We start from the raw sequence: 20751 nt of genomic DNA, 5'->3' as shown, positions 1-20751 counted from the left end.
AAGGTTTCTTCATGTTGATGAGAATTACGACCCAATATAAATGAGGTTACCTGGCAAAAGCAAGCTCACATCTCCCACTGAGTTACTATACATACTTAAGGTACATAAGTATGAGGCTAGTTTAGAATTATATTTTGGGAATGATTTGTGAACTTAGGTAGCTGCGTTGTTTTATACGTTCTGAATGCCCCGTGATTATATTGTGAAGTAGTTGTGTTCTGTGTTATAAATCAAGCACTGCTCGGACTTGTTTCTTTTTGGTTTTCCAATATATTTCTTACAATAGAATTGTAGAGTTGGAAGGTACCTGGGGGGGGAGGGGGGAGGGGGGTGTCAGACAAATTTGGTGTGGTGTGAGCAAATGTTTATTCTGAAAGTGTGGTCCCTGAGGGAAAACTTTGAGAACCACTGGGTTAGTGTCGGACTAGGACCTGGGAGACCCGGGTTCAAATTCCCCGCTCACTGGGTGACATCTGGGCCAGTAGCTTCCTATCAGACTAACCTACCTCACAGGGTGGTTGTGAAGATAAAACCGGGTACACAGCCTTGGAGGAAAGGTGGGCTATAAATGAGGTAAATAAATAAAATATTAACCATGGTGGCTGTTGTAATGTTATAAGAATTTTAAGGTCTTAGATATATAATAAATGTTCATAAATGTACCAAGCAAACACGTACATAAATATATAAACCACATGTCTGAAGCAGCACAGGAAGACAGTCCTAAAATCATTTTGACTCCCAAGCTGACCAAATGTTTCTATGCAAGGAGGGAAGAGGTGAAAAAAACCACTTCCTTGTTACAGGAATTTAGTAATCACCATTTCAAAGGAATGGCCAGACTACCAGGAAAGGCAATCAGATAAGGCATTATCAGATAACCTGGCAGACAGGAAAAACAACAACATTCAAATTTCTGTTGTAGACCACCTTTTCTGTGATGTTTGTGGGGTGTGGTCTTGGGTTACACCCCTTCTATGATGTATGTATGATGTATGGAGGGGTGGTCTTGAGCTCCAGGGCAGGGAATTTAAAATGTCTCTATAAGGGGAGGCACACCTTTGTTCTGGGTCCTCCTCCGTCCTCCTGCATGTGAGGGGAGCACCCCGTTGCAACAGCTTTAATAAAGATCAGGCTTACTAGCTGCTTTGCTTCTCAATATTCTCTGGTTGGCCTCTGTCATTTTCTCCTACCGATAGGGAACCCACTTAAGGACTCTGTACGGGCTCTTGGATACCCCATAAGGGAAAAAGGGCAGATTTTGTTTGCAACAGTAACCAGAGGCTCTGTGCCTCTGAATACCAGTTGCAGTGATTCTTGCTAGTGGGCAGTGGCCGCTGCACTGGGGTCCTGCTGGTTGAGGGGCTCCAGGCAGAGGCAGATTTAGGGAAGTAATGACCGGTTTGGCCACACTGGGTGTGGAGCCTGGCTCTTATAATAATAGGTTCATTGCTCACACAGCCCTTAACCTTTAAGGCAGCCTTTGCCAACATGGCGCCCTCCTGGAGTTTTTGACTACAACTCCTATCTGCCCCAACCACCACTGGCAAAGGTTTTTTTTTGTGGTTCTAACATCCACAGACTTTAGCAGGTCAGCAGAAAACAGCTTGAATTTTGACGAGCCATTCTGTCTTCCGGCAGTGTACCATTTTTCCTTTCCTTTCCTTTAAATACCTGAAGGAGCGTCCCCACCCCCATCGTTCTGCCTGGACGCTGAGGTCCAGCTCCGAGGGCCTTCTGGCGGTTCCCTCATTGAGACAAGCAAAGCTACAGGGAACCAGGCAGAGGGCCTTCTCGGTTGTGGCGCCCCGCCCTGTGGAACGCTCTCCCACCAGATGTCAAAGAGAACAACAACTACTACCAGACTTATAGAAGACATCTGAAGGCAGCCCTGTTTAGGGAAGCTGTTAACGTTTAATAGACTATTGTATTTTAATATTCTGTTGGAAGCTGCCCAGAGTGGCTGGGGAGACCCAGCCAGATGGGTGGGGTATAAATAATAAATTATTATAATATTATTATTATAAATATAAGTTACGCTCCTTCCAGCCAAAGCAGTAGTTGACTGAGGCTTGAGTTTGCGCTTAAGCATCTGTGCCAGGCTTGTGTGTTCAAAATATTTATTTGTTTACAGTGTTTTAACTACCCTTCATCAAAAAAAGAAAGAACCCAGGGGATTTTATGCATCCCTCCAGTTAAAATGCACGATAAAACAGTAAAATGCAAACTAAGAAGTCCTGGTATTAAAGAATACAAACCATTAAAAAAAATGCAGCAGAAATCCTAATAAAAAAACAAACAGCACCCGTCTGGCTTAAAGAGGGGTGCTTTCAGGCCATGCCTGAAACTCAGTAAGGGAGGAGCCAACTGTGAGTGACAGCTCCACGGAAGGGCTAAGGCCCTCCCTGTTATTACTATCCCTTGAGCTATGTTCATCCCTGGGCTTGGGTGACGGGTCTCCTCTGCAGATCTGAAAGCACAATTATTGTAATTATGTGGCACTTGCTAGAGTGCTTCTCTGACCCTTTGGGACCAAAGCACAACAGCTGGCGTTGTTATTTGCTGTGACGAGTATGAGAGTGTGAGCATTGCGTGCTCTTCAGGGGTCTTTGCATGTGAGAGAAGGAAGTTTCATTGTTCGCGGCTGATAACAAGCCCCAGTTTCCTGCTTCTTCTGAATATCAGAAGCCTCCTGCCTCGGAGAGGAAAATAATCCCAAAGTCTAGAGGGTCCAGATCAGCCTCGAAGTGAACAGGTGCTGTATCCGGCAGGTTGATGGGCAGATTCCTTGACTTCTCCCCCCCACCCCCAAAAAAGACAGAAATTTAAGTGGAGATTGAAGGATGCTAGCAATGATCAGAGGCAGGCACCTCTGGTCCTCTGGACATTTGCTGGACTGCAGCTCCCATCATCCCCGACTGCTGGCCATGCTGGCTGAGGCTGATGGGAGTTGAAGTCCAGGAACCTCCAGGAAGGCCTCCTTGCCCTGATCTCAGGAAGGCCAGGCTCAGGCTGGAGGACTCTGATGAAAGTATTCACGCCCTCCACTCTGGTAGTGAAGAAAAGAGAGACAGCTGCGTTCCCTGGGCTGTTAGAATTCCTGCTCCGTGATTGCAGTCATGGGATTGTTGTCTATCACATGACGGTATATATTTCGACTCCACAAAGTGAGAAGCCACGGAGACAGGCATGTGACACACAACAGTCATGCCTGTTCCTTTTAAGGTGGAACGAAACTATAGCCTCACACGGACAATTCTCATGAGCTCCACAACAAAAGGACACGGGGCCAAAGCTGCCCTCTGTTATCAGGCAATCTCCGCGTGCTTCGTCTGTTGGTGCCTCTTCAAATGGCACCTCTGGGTGTAGCTTTTGTCGCAGCAGGGGCACTTGAAGGGCTTCTCGCTTTGGTGCAGCGCCTGGTGCCTGATCATCGAATACTTATCGGTGAACGTGTTGCCGCACTCGGGGCAGCGGAAGGGTTTCTCGCCAGCTGCCCGGTTCTTCTGAACCCACGGAGCTGGGAGGGAGAGCTGCTTGCAAGCGCTGCATTGATTTCTTTTGATCAAGCCCATCCCACCGCCAGGGCCACGAAGGGGCTTCTCCCCGCAGGGGCTCTTCCGATGGGGCAGGGAGCCCAAGCAACGCAGATTCTGGTGTCTGGGAATGCTTGATCGGTGCAAGAAGCCCTTCCCGCAGTCAGGACACTTGAATGGTTTTTCTACCATGTCTCCTGCCGGGCTGGGAAGGCCCTGGAGGCCAAGTGGGCTGAAGAGTTTCTGCCGTTCACCTGTGAAGGTTTTCTGGTGTGCGGAAAGGCTGGCTGCGCTAAAACTAACAGGGGGTCTGCCGTCGTGGCCTTTGTGGGTCTGCTCAGGGGGGACCAGCCGGGGGGCGGTGGGGTTTAGCTTCAGAGTGGGTTTGCCTCCCTCTCCGGGATCCGAGAGAGATCCATCTCTGGTACAAGCTCCCTCACGAATCTGGAAAGACAGAGGCGCATTGCTGCAGAGGTGAGAAGTTCCTTTCCTTGCGTGGATGGTGGGTTCTTCAGCAGTGCCACCGCAGAAGCGATGCCCTCCCTTTCTCAGAAGCAGGTTCGGCCCAGCAACATCTCGGGCATCGCTCCGTTCAGGTCCCTGTGAAACGGTCGCCTTGGCAAAGCACATTGCAGTTGGCTGCCGGGAGCCTTCCTGCTGTAAACGTCCCACCAGTCCTTCCCCATCAGAATGATCTTTCAGCGCCTCTGGAGGCTTGCCAGGGTTTTTCCCAGAGGAAACGGGCTCCTCGCTCCTCGCCTGAAGGCCGGTCCCCTGCTGGATCTCTGAAACGGTCCTGCCGGCCGAAGGTTTCCCCTGGAGGACGCCTCCTTCCAATTTGGGCACAAAATTATACTGCAGTCGGACCAGCGGCATGGCAGCACTCTCCTGCTGCGGGGATTCGGGCTCCGAGGTCTGCAGTGTCCTGTTGTCTGCTTGGAGAACAAGGAAATACAGGAATGAGTCAGCGTGACCCAGTTCTGAAAACAGAGCAAGAATCCAGCCTTGGGCATAAAGCATGCCAGAGGCAGATCTGCCTATTAAAACACAAAATGTATAACGGTGGGGGAGCTGGATGAAGGATAGGAAAGCTGTGGTCCTCCAGAGGTTGTCAGACCGCAGCTCCCATGAGTCTCAGCCAACCTGGTCAATGACCTGGGATGATGGGAGTTGTAGTTCAGCAGCATTTGTAGGGTCCTCCACCCCTAATGTAGTCCAGCCCTCTGCCCAGCACAGGAATCTGAAACTATGGCATCCCTGTGACCGTCTCTGCTTAAATACCACCAGTGATGAAGGATCCATTATCACCTCCCATGGCAGCCTCTCTTCCACGGATGAAAAGCTCTTCCCATTTTCGAGTCAAAATTTGCTTGCTTTCCGTTTCCACCTATTAGTTCTAGACCCACCCTTTGGAGCCACTGAAAACAATTCTTTAGATCAGGGGTCAGCAAACCTTTAAAGCCCTAAACAGCCTCGGTCCTGTATACCTGAAGGAGCGTCTCCACCCGCATCGTTCAGCCCAGACACTGAGATCCAGCTTTGAGGGCCTTCTGGTGGTTCCCTCATTGCGAGAGGTGAGGTTACAGGGAACCAGGCAGAGGGTCTTCTCGGTAGTGGCACCCGTCCTGTGGAACGCCCTCCCTTCAGATATAAAGGAAATAAGCAGCTATCCTATCTTTAAAAGACATCTGAAGGTAGCCCTGTTTAGGGAAGTTTTTAATATTTAATGCTGTATTGTTTCGATTGGGAGCCGCCCAGAGTGGCTGGGGAAACTCAGCCAGATGGGCGGGGTATAAATAAATTATTATTATTATTATTATTATTATTATTATTATTATTACTATTATATTTTTCAGCAGGGGGCCAGTCCACTGTCCCTCAGACCTTGTGGGGTGGCGGACTATTTTTGGGGAAAAAAATATGAATGAATTCCTATGCCCCACAAATAACCCAGAGGTGCATTTTAAATAAAAGGACACATTCTACTCATGTAAAAACACCAGGCAGGCCCCACAAACAACCCAGAGATGCATTTTAAATAAAAGGACACATTCTACTCATGTGAAAACACACTGATTCTCGGGCTGTCTGCGGGCCAAATTTAGAAGGCGATTGGGCTGAATCTGGCCCCTGAACCTTAGTTTGCCTACCCCGCATTAGATACTTGAAGACCGCTGCCATGTCTCTCCTTAAATCAGGTCTGGGGTCAGTCCTCTAGATCAGAGTTTCTCAAACTTGGGTCACCAGCTGTTTTTGGACTACAATTCCCATCATCCCTGACCACTGGTCCTGTTAGCTAGGGATGATGGGAGTTGTAGTCCAAAACAGCTGGAGACCCAAGTCTGGGAAACGCTGCTCTTAGATGTTGCTGGACCACGACTCCCATCATCCCTTGCCATGCTTGCTAGGACTGATGGGAGTTCAGCAACATCTGGAGGCTCAAAGGTTTCCCACCACACCTGCCTTAAATCTTTGGCTAAACATACCCAGCTCTTTCAACTGCTCTCCTTTCTATCCAGAAGGCAATAATAGCTCAAGGATTCCTAACAGTCCCACTCAGCATAGACCTATTGGAATTAATGAGGGTGTCTACACAGTAGTCTTGTTTAGACTTTTTTGTTTTAAATAGAGTTGCAGAATTCTAAAAGGTGCAAAGAATCCTAAGAGCTACTTTGCACACACTTGCACAAGCACACACAAATGGAAATGGGCTCATAGAATCATAGAATCATAGAATCATAGAGTTGGAAGAGACCACAAGGGTCATCGAGTCCAACCCCCTGCCAAGCAGGAAACACCATCAGAGCACTCCTGACATATGGTTGTCAAGCCTCTGCTTAAAGACCTCCAAAGAAGGAGACTCCACCACACTCCTTGGCAGCAAATTCCACTGTCGAACAGCTCTTACTGTCAGGAAGTTCTTCCTAATGTTTAGGTGGAATCTTCTTTCTTGTAGTTTGTATCCATTGCTCCGTGTCCGCTTCTCTGGAGCAGCAGAAAACAACCTTTCTCCCTCCTCTATGTGACATCCTTTTATATATTTGAACATGGCTATCATATCACCCCTTAACCTCCTCTTTTCCAGGCTAAACATGCCCAGCTCCCTTAGCCGATCCTCATAAGGCATTGTTTCCAGGCCTTTGACCATTTTGGTTGCCCTCCTCTGTACACGTTCTAGTTTGTCAGTGTCCTTCTTGAACTGTGGTGCCCAGAACTGGACACAGTACTCCAGGTGAGGTCTGACCAGAGCAGAATACAGTGGCACTATAACTTCCCTTGATCTAGATGCTATACTCCTATTGATGCAGCCCAGAATTGCATTGGCTTTTTTAGCTGCCGCGTCACACTGTTGGCTCATGTTAAGTTTGTGGTCAACCAAGACTCCTAGATCCTTTTCGCATGTACTGCTCTCAAGCCAGGTGTCACCCATCTTGTATTTGTGCCTCTCATTTTTTTTGCCCAAGTGCAATACTTTACATTTCTCCCTGTTAAAATTCATCTTGTTTGTTTTGGCCCAGTTCTCTAATCTGTCAAGGTCGTTTTGAAGTGTGATCCTGTCTTCTGGGGTGTTAGCCACCCCTCCCAGTTTGGTGTCATCTGCAAATTTGATCAGGATGCCCTTGAGTCCATCATCCAAGTCGTTGATAAAGATGTTGAATAAGACCGGGCCCAAGACAGAACCCTGTGGCACCCCACTAGTCACTCTTCTCCAGGATGAAGAGGAACCATTGATGAGCACCCTTTGGGTCCGGTCAGTCAGCCAGTTACAAATCCACAGAGTGGTAGCATAGTCAAGACCGCATTTTACCAGCTTCTTTACAAGAATATCATGGGGCACCTTGTCAAATGCCTTGCTGAAATCAAGGTAGACTACATCCACTGCGTTCCCTTCATCTACCAGGCTTGTAATTCTGTCAAAAAATGAGATCAGGTTAGTCTGACATGACTTATTTTTCAGAAATCCATGCTGACTATTGGTGATCACAGCATTCCTTTCTAGGTGCTCACAGATTGTTTGCTTAATGATCTGCTCCAGAATCTTCCCTGGTATTGATGTTAGACTGACTGGGCGGTAATTATTTGGGTCCTCTCTTTTCCCCTTTTTGAAAATAGGGACAACATTTGCCCTCCTCCAGTCTGCCGGGACTTCGCCTGTTCTCCAGGAATTCTCAAAGATGACTGCCAGTGGTTCTGAGATCACATCTGCCAGTTCTTTTAATACTCTTGGATGCAGTTCATCTGGCCCTGGAGACTTGAATACATCTAAACTAGCCAAGTATTCTTGTACTATCTCCTTAGTTATTCTGGGCTGTGTTTCCTCTGCTGAATCATTTGCTCCAAATTCTTCAGGTCGGGCATTGTTTTCTTTATCGGAGAAGACTGAGGCAAAGAAGGCATTGAGGAGTTCAGCCCTTTCTGTGTCCCCTGTTTGCATTTCACCATCTTCTCCTCTGAGTGACCCCACTGTTTCTTTGTTCTTCCTTTTGCTACGAACATACCCATAGAAGCCTTTTTTGTTGCTTTTAACCTCTCTAGCAAGCCTGAGTTCATTCTGTGCTTTAGCTTTTCTGACTTTGTGTCTACACGTGCTGGCTATTTGTTTGAATTCCTCTTTGGTGGTTTCCCCCCTTTTCCATTTTTTGTACACATCCTTTTTTAATCTTAACTCAGTTAAAAGTTCTTTAGATAGCCACCCTGGCTTCTTTAGGCACCTTCCATGTTTCCGTCTCATTGGTATTGCCTGAAGTTGTGCTTTTACTATCTCCCTCTTAACAAACTCCCAGCCATCATGAACTCCCTTTCCTTTTAGTATTACTGTCCATGGGATCTCACCCAGCACTTCCCTAAGTTTTATGAAGTCGGCTTTCTTAAAGTCAAGAAATTGAGTCCTAGTATGCTTGGCTGCTCCTTTCCGTTGTATAGTAAACTTCAGAAGAGCGTGATCACTTGCGCCTAATGATCCTTCCACTTCTACCCCATTAACCAGGTCATCGACATTGGTTAGGACCAGATCTAAAATGGCTGTTCCTCTTGTTGCTTCTCCCACTTTCTGGACAATGAAGTTGTCTGCAAGGCCAGTGAGGAATCTGTTTGACCTTATGCTCTTGGCTGAGTTTGACATCCAACAAATATCTGGGTAATTGAAGTCCCCCATTACTACTATCTCCCTTCCTTTTGCATGCTTGGCCATCTGTTCCAGGAAGGCATCATCTATGTCCTCTGTTTGGCTTGGGGATCTATAGTAAACTCCCACAATGAGGTCACTATTATTCTTCTCTCCCTTAATTTTGACCCAAATGCTCTCACTTTGGCTTTGAGGTTCTAAATCTTGGATCTCTTCACAGGTATACACATCCCTGACATATAACGCCACTCCTCCTCCTTTCTTGTCTGGTCTGTTTCTCTGAAATAGATTGTATCCCTCCATTTTTACATTCCAATCGTGGGACTTATCCCACCAGGTTTCAGTGATGCCTATTATGTCATATTTAGTTTGCTGTACCAAGAGCTCAAGCTCATCTTGTTTATTTCCCATGCTTTGTGCATTAGTGTACAGACATTGAAGTCCATTAGTCATTCCCCCGTGTCTCTTATTTAAGGCTTTTTTCCTCCCACCACTAGGTCTGCTTGCTGTTTGCTCCATTTGGTCTATGACATTTGGGTGATCATCTTCATCAATTAATAGACTCCTACCTTCAGGAGCACTGTCTCCCTCCCCCACATTAGTCAGTTTAAAGCCCTCCTGATGAGGTTTCTTAGTTTTTTGGCAAAAACATTCCTCCCAACCGTTGTGAGGTGCAGCCCATCGCTTGCCAGAAGTCCATCCTCAAGAAACTGCAGTCCGTGATCTAAGAATCCAAACTGTTCCTGTTTACACCATTTGCGAAGCCAGCTGTTTACTTCCACTATTTTCCTCTCTCTCCCTGGGCCACGTCGTTCAACTGGGAGGACAGATGAGATGACGATTTGTGCATTTAATTGCTTCAATTTCCTGCCCAGAGCCTCGTAGTCTCTTTTGATCTTCTGGAGGCTATTGCTTGCAGTGTCATTGGTTCCCACATGAACCAAGAGGAAGGGGTATTTGTCAGTGGGTTTTATGATTCCTTGCAGTCGTTCAGTTACATCTTGGATCTTAGCCCCGGGGAGACAGCACACTTCCCGAGACATCTTGTCAGGCCCACAGATCACTGCTTCTGTTCCCCTCAGTAGGGAATCCCCTATCACCACTACACGCCTTCTCTTAGGTTTGGTCAGGGTTCTTCCGTGAGCGGTCCATTCCAAGGTCGCCTGCACATTCCCTGAGGACTGACTTTGCTGCTCATCTTTATATACGTGATCGACTGTAATGAGGGAGAGATCCTCAAATGGAGTCTGCTCTTCGTCTTCCATGTTAGGGGAGAGGACCTCAAAGCGATTGTGTATTTCTAGACAATCAGAGCGAACCCTGGGCCTCCTACTTCTTTGAGTCACGTTTCTCCACATATCGGGCTCCTGTGTTGGTGAACTAGCCTCCTTCTCAGGGGAGTCCCCTGTCTCCTCCTTGGTGGAGACGGTGTGCTCTGTTGCTTCCAAGAAGAGCTCCAGCTCTCTAATTCTTTGGAGCGTAGCTACACGTTCCTCCAGTTGCTGGACTTTGTCTTTTAGGAGGGCAATCAACATGCAATTGCTGCACGTAAAGCTGCCTGCAACCTTTGGCAAGATGGCAAACATTGCGCAGGACCCGCAGGCGACTGCAGCTGTTCCCTCCCCCTCCATCTTGAGAATGTGTCGTTGGGCTTGAGACTAGCTCCCCTAAATCTAAAAGATGGTTCAAACTGCGCGCGCCAATAGGCGCGCGCCGCTGCCCTGCAAACACTGATAAGCTCCTCCCACAGCTAATCACCTGCCTCAACAGAAACCCTGCCCCCTCTGACCTTTGACCAGGGAAAGCAGCTAATCAGCCACAAGAATCACACACACAAGAAACCCCTTTTGGCTCCTTCTTCAGCCGCTGCCCTGCAAGGCTCTGGCCTTGCCTTCACCCTGACCAGCTATATTTCTGTGTGCGGGGCATTCTTGTTATAAAGGTGAATGTTCAAATACGCAATCCTCGCACCAACCTGTTTGTTTCGCTACTTTGCCCTTGGTTGTTTGTGATTTTATTTTAGGATTTAAATTGTAGCTGTTTTAATTGTAACGTGTTTGCGACACACCCTGGTACCACTCGCTATCATTACAAATTACAAGGAAACCTCTTGCAGTAGTACAGTGGAACCTCGGATTAAGAACTTAATTCGTTCTGGAGGTCCGTTCTTAACCTGAAACTGTTCTTAACCTGAGGTAACACTTTAGCTAATGGGGCCTCCCGCTGCCGCCGCACTGCCACTGTGCAATTTCTGTTCTCATGCTGACGCAAAGTTCTTAAACCGGGGTACTATTTCTGGGTTAGCGGAGTCTGTAACCCGAAGCGTTTGTAACCTGAGGTACCACTGTACAGCTCTGGGAGGACCGGACTGTACCAAATATTCTCTGTCCATTTGAATTGATTCTCAGTGTGGAACAATTAAGCATCTCTGCATTTCTACCTCACTCTCCTCATCTGTAATGTGGGCGACCTGCTCGGCCGCTCTGTTCAGGAACGAACACGCCATTCCTCACCTTGGGATAAGCACGGCAAAATCTCAAACTCCTCGACAATATGGGCCAGCGAGAGGGGCAACATGAGGCCTTGTTCCATCTCGAAGTAAATTTCAGGCTTGGGATTCTTCAATTCTGTTCAGCCAGAGAGCAAAAGAGAGAGAACAAAAATCTTAGGAGAGGTTCAGCTCACTCTCTGCTACAGCAGACATAGCTTAGCGGCAGACCACATGCTTCTCACTGAAAATGTCAAAAGTTCAATTCCTATCATCTTCAGCTAAGGGGTCTCAGAAATATCTGAGCCTGAAACCATGGAGAACGGCTGCTGGTTAGCATCCCCCAACCTGGTGCCCTCAAAGTTGTTGTCAGCTATAACTCCTACCTGCCCTCAAACTCAGAAATGACCTAGTTTCAAAATATAATATTGCAGGATTACACTTTTTAATAACCTAACATCCGTGAATATTTGGCAAGAAGTGACCAACTAATCTCAAAGAGGGCTTACTTCTGAGTCAACATGCTTAGGGTGAATTTGCCCCACTTATTCTTGTGGCTTCCTTTTTTTATATACAGTGGTACCTCAGGTTAAGTACTTAATTCGTTCCAGAGGTCCGTACTTAGCCTGAAACAGTTCTTAACCTGAAGCACCACTTTAGGTAATGGGGCCTCCTGCTGCTGCCGCGCCGCCGGAGCACAATTTCTGTTCTCATCCTGAAGCAAAATTCTTAACCTGAAGCACTATTTCTGGGTTAGCGGAGTCTGTAACCTGAAGCGTATGTAACCTGAAGCTTATGTAACCTGAGGTACCACTGTACATAATTTTTTTTTTATTAAATTCTCTGTTTTATAATTTAAAGTACTTATTTTTACATCCTTAAGATATCAGTGACTTCCCTTCTGCTCTTTCCATGGTTCATTTTACATATCATAAATCCTTGCATTTTTACAGAAACAGTACCATTCAGTATTCCATTATTACATCCATCGTAACTTATTTACACTGTTGAATTTATCTGAATGCTGCCAGGGCTTTCAGCTGTACACAGTTATTTCCCATATATTCAATAAACGTCTTCCAATCTTCTCTAAATGTATGTTCTTCTTGTTCTCTTATTCTATATGTTAAGTCTGCAAGCTGAGCATATTCTATCAACTTAAATTGCTAACTCTTCTTTGGTTGGGAACTCGTTCCTTTTCCATTTTGGGGCTAACAAAACACGGGCCACAGTAATGGCGTACGTAAATAACCTTTTTTGACACCTGGAAATTTCAGTCTGAATTATCCTCAACAGAACTCTGGTTTTTTTTTGGGGGGGAGGGAAGTACTTTTAAACATTTTCCCCCATTCATTATGGATCATTGTGGCTTCCTTTTCTTGATTTGTCATGGGGAGGAAGAACCTTCTCCCTTTCTTGATATCCATGCATATTCCTGCAGTTGTTCTGTATCTCCAGTAGTACAGTACTGGGTGGGAACTGCAGGCAAAGAGGAGGGTGGAATTTTGCAACGCTTTTTGACATAAGCTTAAGTTGGGGAGACAGTAGTGAGAGTGAGAGAGATGTCACTGCTTATGAAAAGACATGGTTTTATATTTGGTGGGTGGGTTGGGTTGTCTTTGCTGCATTTATGTTGACAAATGTTAACGGAGAAATCTGAGGGCTCCCTTGGACATAAAACCAGGACACCAGCCGGGAATACCAGAGCAAAACAGCAGCCAGGAGGCTTGGTCTTTATTGAAGACTGTCACGACAGGACTCCCACCTGCCACAAGGTGGAACAAGATGGACGCCCCGAACAAAAGAGCCCCCAAACTTTTATTAGCTGCTAATCCCCATGTTACACCCCCCCAAACTACATCACTAATACATCATGGTTACATCATGAAAGAGGAGGTCTGGTGGCAGTAATCTGAGCATCCTGGACCCTGCCCCAAGGTTCTCCTTGCCCTCCACCAAACACCCATCAAGTGTAACAAAAGAGATATTTACATTTCCCTGTTTCCCAGCCAAGTTAATCACACCCTTTTGTCTTCATCTGGGTTTGTTATTTCTGGAATGGCTACCTGTCTAGCACTCAGGTATCAGGATGCCAGGAATTATCACTCAGGCAGAGGGGCTGCTGAGTAGCTGAGCTCACCTGTCTTTATGAATTTCTGAAGTTTTTTCCCAGTGAGCCAGTAAAGGTAAAGGGTAAAGGGACCCCTGACCCTTACTGAAATACTGGACAGGCACTGCCAGTCCAGGTAGATGAGAGTTAGTAATGATAAAGAGACCCCTGACCATTAGGTCCAGTCGTGACAGACTCTGGGGTTGCGGCACTCATCTCGCTTTATTGGCCAAGGGAGCTGGCGTACAGCTTCCGGGTCATGTGGCCAGCATGACTAAGCCGCTTCTGGCGAACCAGAGCAGCGCACAGAACCACACTGTGGATTTACATGTAAGCTAAACAAGCTATAGCTTAGGGCCCCACTCTCTTGGGGGCCCCCCCAAAAAATATAGGGGGGGGGGACTGAATGTACATTTCCAAAATATAAGATAAAAAACAAATAAAATAAAACCTACATACAGCAACAGTGTTTTGTGTTGGTAGTCTCCTATGATTGATGTAAGTAATGGGCCCCGCCTGCTAGCCTGCTCCCAAAAACATCACCGGTTTGCTCATTTCTATATATAAGGTGCCTACATTCTGCATGGACTGGTTGCATGGCAACATGCGCAAATGGCTTTAGATACCTATTAGGTCCATAAATTACCCTATAGCATATATTCAACAACAAAAAACAGCGACAATTTGTTGTTGACAAAGGACAGCTGGACATATAAAGGGCCCCATTACCTTCAGTAGCTTAGGGCCTCATCACACCTAAATCCGGCTCTGGGGAAGACCACGATCACTCCAATTAACCTACCTCACAGGATTGTTGTGAAACCAAACTGCATGGCTGGGAGAAATGCTTCATAAATTGTAATTGTTTAGGGAAGCTTTTAATGTTTGATGCATTACTGTATTTTAATATTTTGCTGGAAGCCGCCCAGAGTGGCTGCGGAAGCCCAGCCAGGTGGGTGGGATATAAATAAATTGTTGTTGGAATATGCAAGACTTACCCAGCCAGGACAGCATGGTGCAATACTGCTGGATGTTATTCCCACTGAGGGCAAGCAGGTGAGGATCCAAGGTGAACTCCTTTTCTTCCATGAGAACCACAGATACCTCTTCAAAGATTGTAGGCCCCTAAAGCAGAGGGAAAAGAGCCCCAAAATCAGCACTGTGTTTTTAGATTCAAAAGGGCAGGTGGTGGGAGAGGAAGAATGCCTGCAGTCCAGCCCCTCCCACACCCAGGTGGGCTTAGTTCAGGTGTACAGTTCAGAGGTGCAGGCTGGACGGTTAAGTCCAGTCAAAGGCGACTATGGGGTTGCAGCACTCATCTCACTTTCAGGCAGAGGGAGCCAGTGTTTGTCCACAGACAACTTTCCGGGTCATGTGGCCAGCAGGACTAAAACGCTTCTGGCGCAACGGGACACCGTGATGGAAACCAGAGCGCACGGAAACACCATTTACCTTCCTGCCACAGCGGTATCTATTTATCTACTTGCACTGGCGTGCTTTCAAAGTGCTAGGTTGGCAGGAGCTGGGACAGAGCAACGGGAGCTCACTCTGTTGCAGGGATTCGAACCGCCAACCTTCCAATCTGGGTAGGACTTGCTTTGCTAATAAACCTACCTAAGGAGTCACATCAGCTGAAGCCCTGAGCAGGGATTTCTGCTTGCACAATGGGGTTTCCTTCCTCCCCTGTTGGTGCCCCCAAAATTGGTTCTCTCTCAGTGTGTGTAAGAGAGAGGCCAGAACAGGGCACAAAGAGGAATGCTTGCACTTATGGAATGATCAGAAAAGCAGGTGGCTGACTTCCTACCAATGTTGACTTGCTCTCAACCTAATGTCCTCCAGAATTTCTTGGATCCCAACTGCCATCGCCCCAGCGGAAGAATAAAAAATCAAGATAACAAATCTTTTACAAAAGAATGGAAATGGTTTCTTGAATATTTAACAGATAAAAACATTGGCAGGATCATTGTAACAACCTGCAGTTTTATAAGAGTATATATTTAAAGATGAATAACTGAGTGAATTAAGTTAATCTGGATATGCAGAAGATATTAAAATTAAATTTAAGGAACCGCAGAAAAGAGGGGGAAGGAAGTCAAGTTTTGAAATGTCGAAATGATTGTAAAATTAGTGAAATGTATAAATAAATAAGAAAGAAAGAAAGAAAGAAAGAAAGAAAGAAACTTTAAAACAACCACCACCACCGTGAGGGCTGATGGGAGTTTTGGCCCAAACATATGGAAGGCCGTATATAGGTTCAGGTACATATACTATGTTCAGATCTCCATATAAACACTGAGGAGATTTCACCCCTCCCATATCCAAGAATCTCCTGAGGAGTCTGCTGATTCTGCAGAGAGGAGGAGGCGTGTTCTGCTCTCTACTTATTCTGCTCCAGCACCACATCAAAGAGTCGGTCAGTGAATGAGTCGGTCAGTGAGTCAGTCAGTCAGTCAATGTGTCGGAGAGAGACTGAGTGTTAGAGATTGTGTGTATAGATAAGGTTGCTGCTAAGAGCAGCTGCAGACACTCAGTGCGGTTTAGCATTCATTTATGCTTAGGCTCATTTAGCTCTGTATATAGTTGTATAATAGTTGTAGATAGAATAAAGAAGATATTCTACAGAGCTGCTCTCTGAGTTGTTTATATACTCTGCTGGACTCTGCTGTGCGACGACTGTCTACTTGTGGAAGTGAATCCGGTGCTCACAACTCTAAGCTGTGAGTCCACAGCACTTTGACCTGTTCCTGTGCAGAAGGTGGTCTCTGGAAGTGCTACCCAGCTCGCCTAGCCCAGTCAGGCTGAAGTGGATGAGTCCAGTTAGTGGCACTGGCTCAAGGGCGATGGCAGTCATGAGCAGAAAGAGTGGCTATAGCCCTGATCTTATCACCCCCCCATCCCCAAAAACATGTTCACTGATCTGAAAAATGCTGCTAGCAACCAGCGTCATGAGACACATAGTCCTGAACAAACAACTTGTGTGTTTTGTCTTACATAGATGGATCTACTCAGATGCAAGTCCTGTTAAGACTTGCCTGGGAATAAGTCCCCTTGAACTACATGGAGCTTCCTTCTGAGTAGTCCTGAAGGGCTGCAGCTCCAAGGTTCTGCCTTTAGCATCTCTAGGTAGGCCTGGAAGTGTTCCCTACCTGGAATCCTGGACAGCCACTGCCAGTCCAGGTAGATGGTATTTAGTAAAGGTAAAGGGACCCCTGACCGTTAGGTCCAGTTGTGGACAACTCTGGGGTTGCACGCTCATCTCACTCTATAGGCCGAAGGAGCCAGCGTTTGTCCACAGACAGCTTCTGGGTCACGTGGCCAGCATGACTAAGTCGCTTCTGGCGAACCAGAGCAGCACACGGAAAAGTCGTTTACCTTCCCGCCGGAGCGGTACCTATTTATCTACTTGCACTTTGATGTGCTTTCGAACTGCTAGGTTGGCAGGAGCAGGGACCGAGCAACGGCAGCTCACCCAGTCACGGGGATTCGAACCGCCGACCTTCTGATCGGCAAGCCCTAGGCTCTGTGGTTTAGACCACAGCGCCACCATAGATGATAGTTATCTGGACCAATAGTCTGACTTGTTCATTGCAGTGATTGCCCAGCCCTAAGGGCTCCTCCATCTTGTCCTTTAATGTGGCCAGTAAGTTTCTTGCACACCCATCAATTTCCTGCCGTCTGCATGATGTTCTCTTCCAAATCCCTGCCTTCCCATATTCCTCCCTCCCCTTCAATCCGGATTTTCTCATGCCAAGGATATGCCAAAAAGGTTAGGAGATGAGAGAATCTGGAGAGAGGAAAGCATGGGAAGACAGGGATTTAGAGGACCACCATATGGACAAGAGATAATGGAGGTACAGAAAGCTTACTGTTTGCATGGAATGACAGCATAGATGAGCCCCGATCCTATCAGTGCACAAAAACCTTGACCCTGGCACCCCCTTCCTCTCCTGTCTTACCTCACGGTGCTGCTCAGCAGCTGTGTCCATTTTTCTTCTGCCGCTTGGGGGCTGAGATTCATTGAAGTTGATCTGCAGAAAGAGAAAGATATTCTGCACTCTCAAATTGGGATACATATAATCTTGGATATTCCAGATTCCTGCCGCTTCGTCTCTTTTCACCACCACCCGCCCCAATATTTTGTGGAGCGATTAAGTTTGGAATGTGTATTGAAAAACTTTAACAGCAGCTCAGTTAACAAATAGGGAGATTTAAGATTTCTTTTTAAAAAAGCCAGAGGCTGTTAGGCCTAATATCCAATGACATTCCCAAAGATAAGAAAAGTGTATTCCTTTACGCAACAGCAGCTGCCAGAATATTGATTGCAAAAAACTGGAAGGGGGAGAAAATCCCATCACTATTAGAATGGCAAAACAAACTCTGTGAGTTTGTAGAAATGGCAAAATTGGCGGCAATTATTAGAGGCCACTCAAATCAGAGAATAATTAGAGAGTGGGATGGAGTGAAGGAATACATGAAAAAATACAGTCCCGGAATTGAAATATTAATAGAGAATGTGTAAAACGTGCAGGGTTAAGTAAGAATATAATAATAGAATCAATTGAATAATTATTAAATTATAACAACACAACAAGCTGGAAGAAGTAAAATATTGAGATCACACATGGGTGAAGGGGAGTGGGGGGTATATGGGAACCTATAATATCGTTTATAATATAATTTGTTAATTGCGTTGTATTTACATATAGCAAAGGGAAGCCTAGAGCAATTAGATATATTTTAATTTAGGTAATCTATGTAATAGGCTTATGTCAGAAAATTAAAATGGATTTTGAATTTGATCTTTGTTAAAAAAAAATTGTTTTGAAATGAAAAAATAAAATAAAATAGGAAAGGCCTCAGCTGAGCAGTAGGGCAAGTGCTTGGCAGGTAGAAAGTCTCAGGCTCAAATGCCCGGTATTTCCAGTCAGGGCTGAGAGAGACTCCCTGTCTGAAGAGCTGCTTCCTGTAAGTGTAGGCAATCCTGCGCTAGACGACCAATGGTCTGATTCAGTTTAAAGGCAGCGTCCTGTGTACTTAATTTAAGAGGCATTGCAGAGGGTTGGACTAGATGACCCTTGGGTCCCTTCCAACTCTACAATTCTGTGATTCCTCATTTTCGGATTTCTGAAGATATCATTCACGGCTGGGCACCCCAACTACACTAATATTAGCAATAAAGATGTTGATGATAATATTCACCAAGAAATGCGCCCTAAGGAAGCCAGACTATCCTCCACCAGGGCCAGGGCCTTTTCAGTGACTGCTCCGACCTGGTGGAATGCTCTGTCCCATGAGACCAGGGCCCTCCAGGACTTGATCTCCTTCCGCAGGGCCTGTAAGCCAGAGCTATTCCGCCTGGCCTTCAATTTGAATTAGCCTGATCCTCTATTCCCTTTTCCCTTTCCTCTTCTATGAAGAAACCCTTTCTGGGACCCCCCATTTAAATTCTTCCCTGGTCTCCTTGAAGGCCCTAGTAGGACCAACTTGGCCAGTTAGCCCTGGTGATCATTTGATGTCTACTGACTAGGGTTCCCCCCCCCAAAAAAAAATGACCCCTGAATTTTTGAATTTTATTGACACTGAGGCTGCATTTATGTTGTATTTTATGTTGTTTTTATGCTGTATTTAAATCACATTTTAATCAATGTTTTATAGAATCATAGAATCATAGAGTTGGAAGAGATCACAAGGGCCATCGAGTCCAACCCCCTGCCAAGCAGGAAACACCATCAGAGCACTCCTGACATGTGGTTGTCAAGCCTCTGCCTAAAGACCTCCAAAGAAGGAGACTCCACCACACTCCTTGGCAGCAAATTCCACTGTCGAACAGCTCTTACTGTCAGGAAGTTCTTCCTAATGTTTAGGTGGAATCTTCTTTCTTGTAGTTTGGATCCATTGCTCCGTGTCCGCTTCTCTGGAGCAGCAGAAAACAACCTTTCTCCCTCCTCTATGTGACATCCTTTTATATATTTGAACATGGCTATCATATCACCCCTTAACCTCCTCTTCTCCAGGCTAAACATGCCCAGCTCCCTTAGCCGTTCCTCATAAGGCATTGTTTCCAGGCCTTTGACCATTATATTTGCTGTTAGCCGCCCTGAGCCTGGTTTTTAAACTGGGAACGGTGGGGTAGAAATAATAATTTATTATTATTATTTATTATTATATAAGTATTTGGCATTTTGCAGACTAATCATGGCTGCTGTGAACTGCCCTAAAATCCATGGATGAAGGGAGGTATACAAATTTAATATAAACAAACAAACAAATAAACGTGGGTTCCTTTGGTGAGGAAGTTAATCTAAATTTCAACTGTAAGGAAGGGAGAGACCAAAATGACTAGGCGGCCAATATTAATAAACCAACTAGGTAAAATACATGCAATTACACACCACTTTTCCAGATCTATTATTCCAGAATAGCTGCCACAGCTAGGATGCTTTTAAGCATCTAAGCTTCGTGGCTCCACTTCTACATGCAATTGGCAAGAAAAAGATCTACCTTTAGAATATCACAAACAAGCTTATGTGGTGGTAAATCAGCTGGTCTTTTAAAGCTGCCACAAAACTCTCTGGAAACAAGAAAAAAGGGGAAATTTCAGGGGTGGCAGATTTGTGCCTGAAATCTTGAGTCCATCTGACCCCAATCCCACTGACTTTTCAACTCATTGGGTGCAATTGTGTGGATGCTGCTGAGGGGACAGAAATTTGCTTTCCCAAGCTGTTTTATACCGAGTTAGACCATTGGTTCTGTAACTGTCTACACTGACTGGCAGTTCTGGATCTCCTGGATTTCAGAAGTAGAATCTAACCCTGCCTGGAGATGAGACCTACTGAATGCAGAACAGATGTTCTGTCGCTGGGTTAAGAGTGTCTCATTTTCTGCCCTTTTCAACCTCCTGAAGGCCACCCAGGCCAAAGAGAGAGCTTAAGGCTTGCCCACGTCCCCCAACACTGCTGTACCTCAAGATCTTTCCGCTCAGGATCTCCTGCAGCCTTTGCAAAATTTCCACTTTGGACGTCGGCACTCGAAGCGTGTCTTCGCTCCAGCATTTCTGCAACAGGCGATCGGTAAAGCGGACTGGCTCCTTGGGTTGACCAACTACCTCCGTTCCCAGCGCCAGCCCCAAACAAAATCCTACAAGTGGGAGGAAGGAAGGGGAGCTCGGCAGCATCAACGCCTCCGACGACTTAAGGGGGAGCGATGCGTGGAAGGAACCAAAGGATGCTGAACTTGCGCGCTGCTAGACCTCATGAAGGTGGAAGAAAAACGGGGGCAAAGTGCCGACGCGTCCCGAGAGAAGAGTGAACATGAAGCTAGAGGTGGAAGAAACCATTTCAACGACAGAGGGGAATGGGGAACTTGGTAAGGACCCCCCCCCCCAAAAAAAACCTATTGAGTAGAAATTAAATAATAATTTAAAAATACATCCATAAAAAGCCCCCACTCCCCACACTAGATATATCCTGCTAGTGGAACGACCTCTCCTAGA

At 46.1% G+C, this 20751-nt stretch overlaps 1 protein-coding gene across 1 annotated transcript; it reads right to left on the bottom strand.

Moving 5' to 3' along the window:
* Nucleotides 1-2106: 2106 nt before the first annotated feature.
* On the bottom strand, nucleotides 2107-20544 carry LOC310670498 (uncharacterized protein). Its single transcript, XM_083425945.1, has 5 exons — nucleotides 20222-20544; nucleotides 17216-17287; nucleotides 14258-14384; nucleotides 11175-11288; nucleotides 2107-4468 (listed from the first exon to the last, which is right to left on the bottom strand). Exons 1-5 carry the CDS (start codon nucleotides 20309-20311, stop codon nucleotides 3309-3311), a joined length of 1563 nt encoding a protein of 520 aa, XP_083282071.1. The 5' UTR covers nucleotides 20312-20544; the 3' UTR covers nucleotides 2107-3308.
* Nucleotides 20545-20751: the final 207 nt, after the last annotated feature.

This window comes from Podarcis tiliguerta (genome assembly GCF_965153285.1).
Source record: "Podarcis tiliguerta genome assembly, chromosome: 2".
Classification (NCBI taxonomy): domain Eukaryota; kingdom Metazoa; phylum Chordata; class Lepidosauria; order Squamata; family Lacertidae; genus Podarcis; species Podarcis tiliguerta.
The sequence above is the reverse complement of the archived record's forward strand: the minus strand, read 5'-3'. Positions and strand labels throughout refer to the sequence as shown.

Coding starts and splice junctions, on each gene's coding strand:
- LOC310670498 (XM_083425945.1), bottom strand. CDS start 20,311: ATGCTGGAGCGAAGACACGCTTCGAGTGCCGACGTCCAAAGTGGAAAT. Junction 11,289..14,257: donor CACCATGCTGTCCTGGCTGG/GTAAGTCTTGCA, acceptor CTGGCTGAACAG/AATTGAAGAATCCCAAGCCT. Junction 4,469..11,174: donor TTTGCCGTGCTTATCCCAAG/GTGAGGAATGGC, acceptor TTCTCCAAGCAG/ACAACAGGACACTGCAGACC.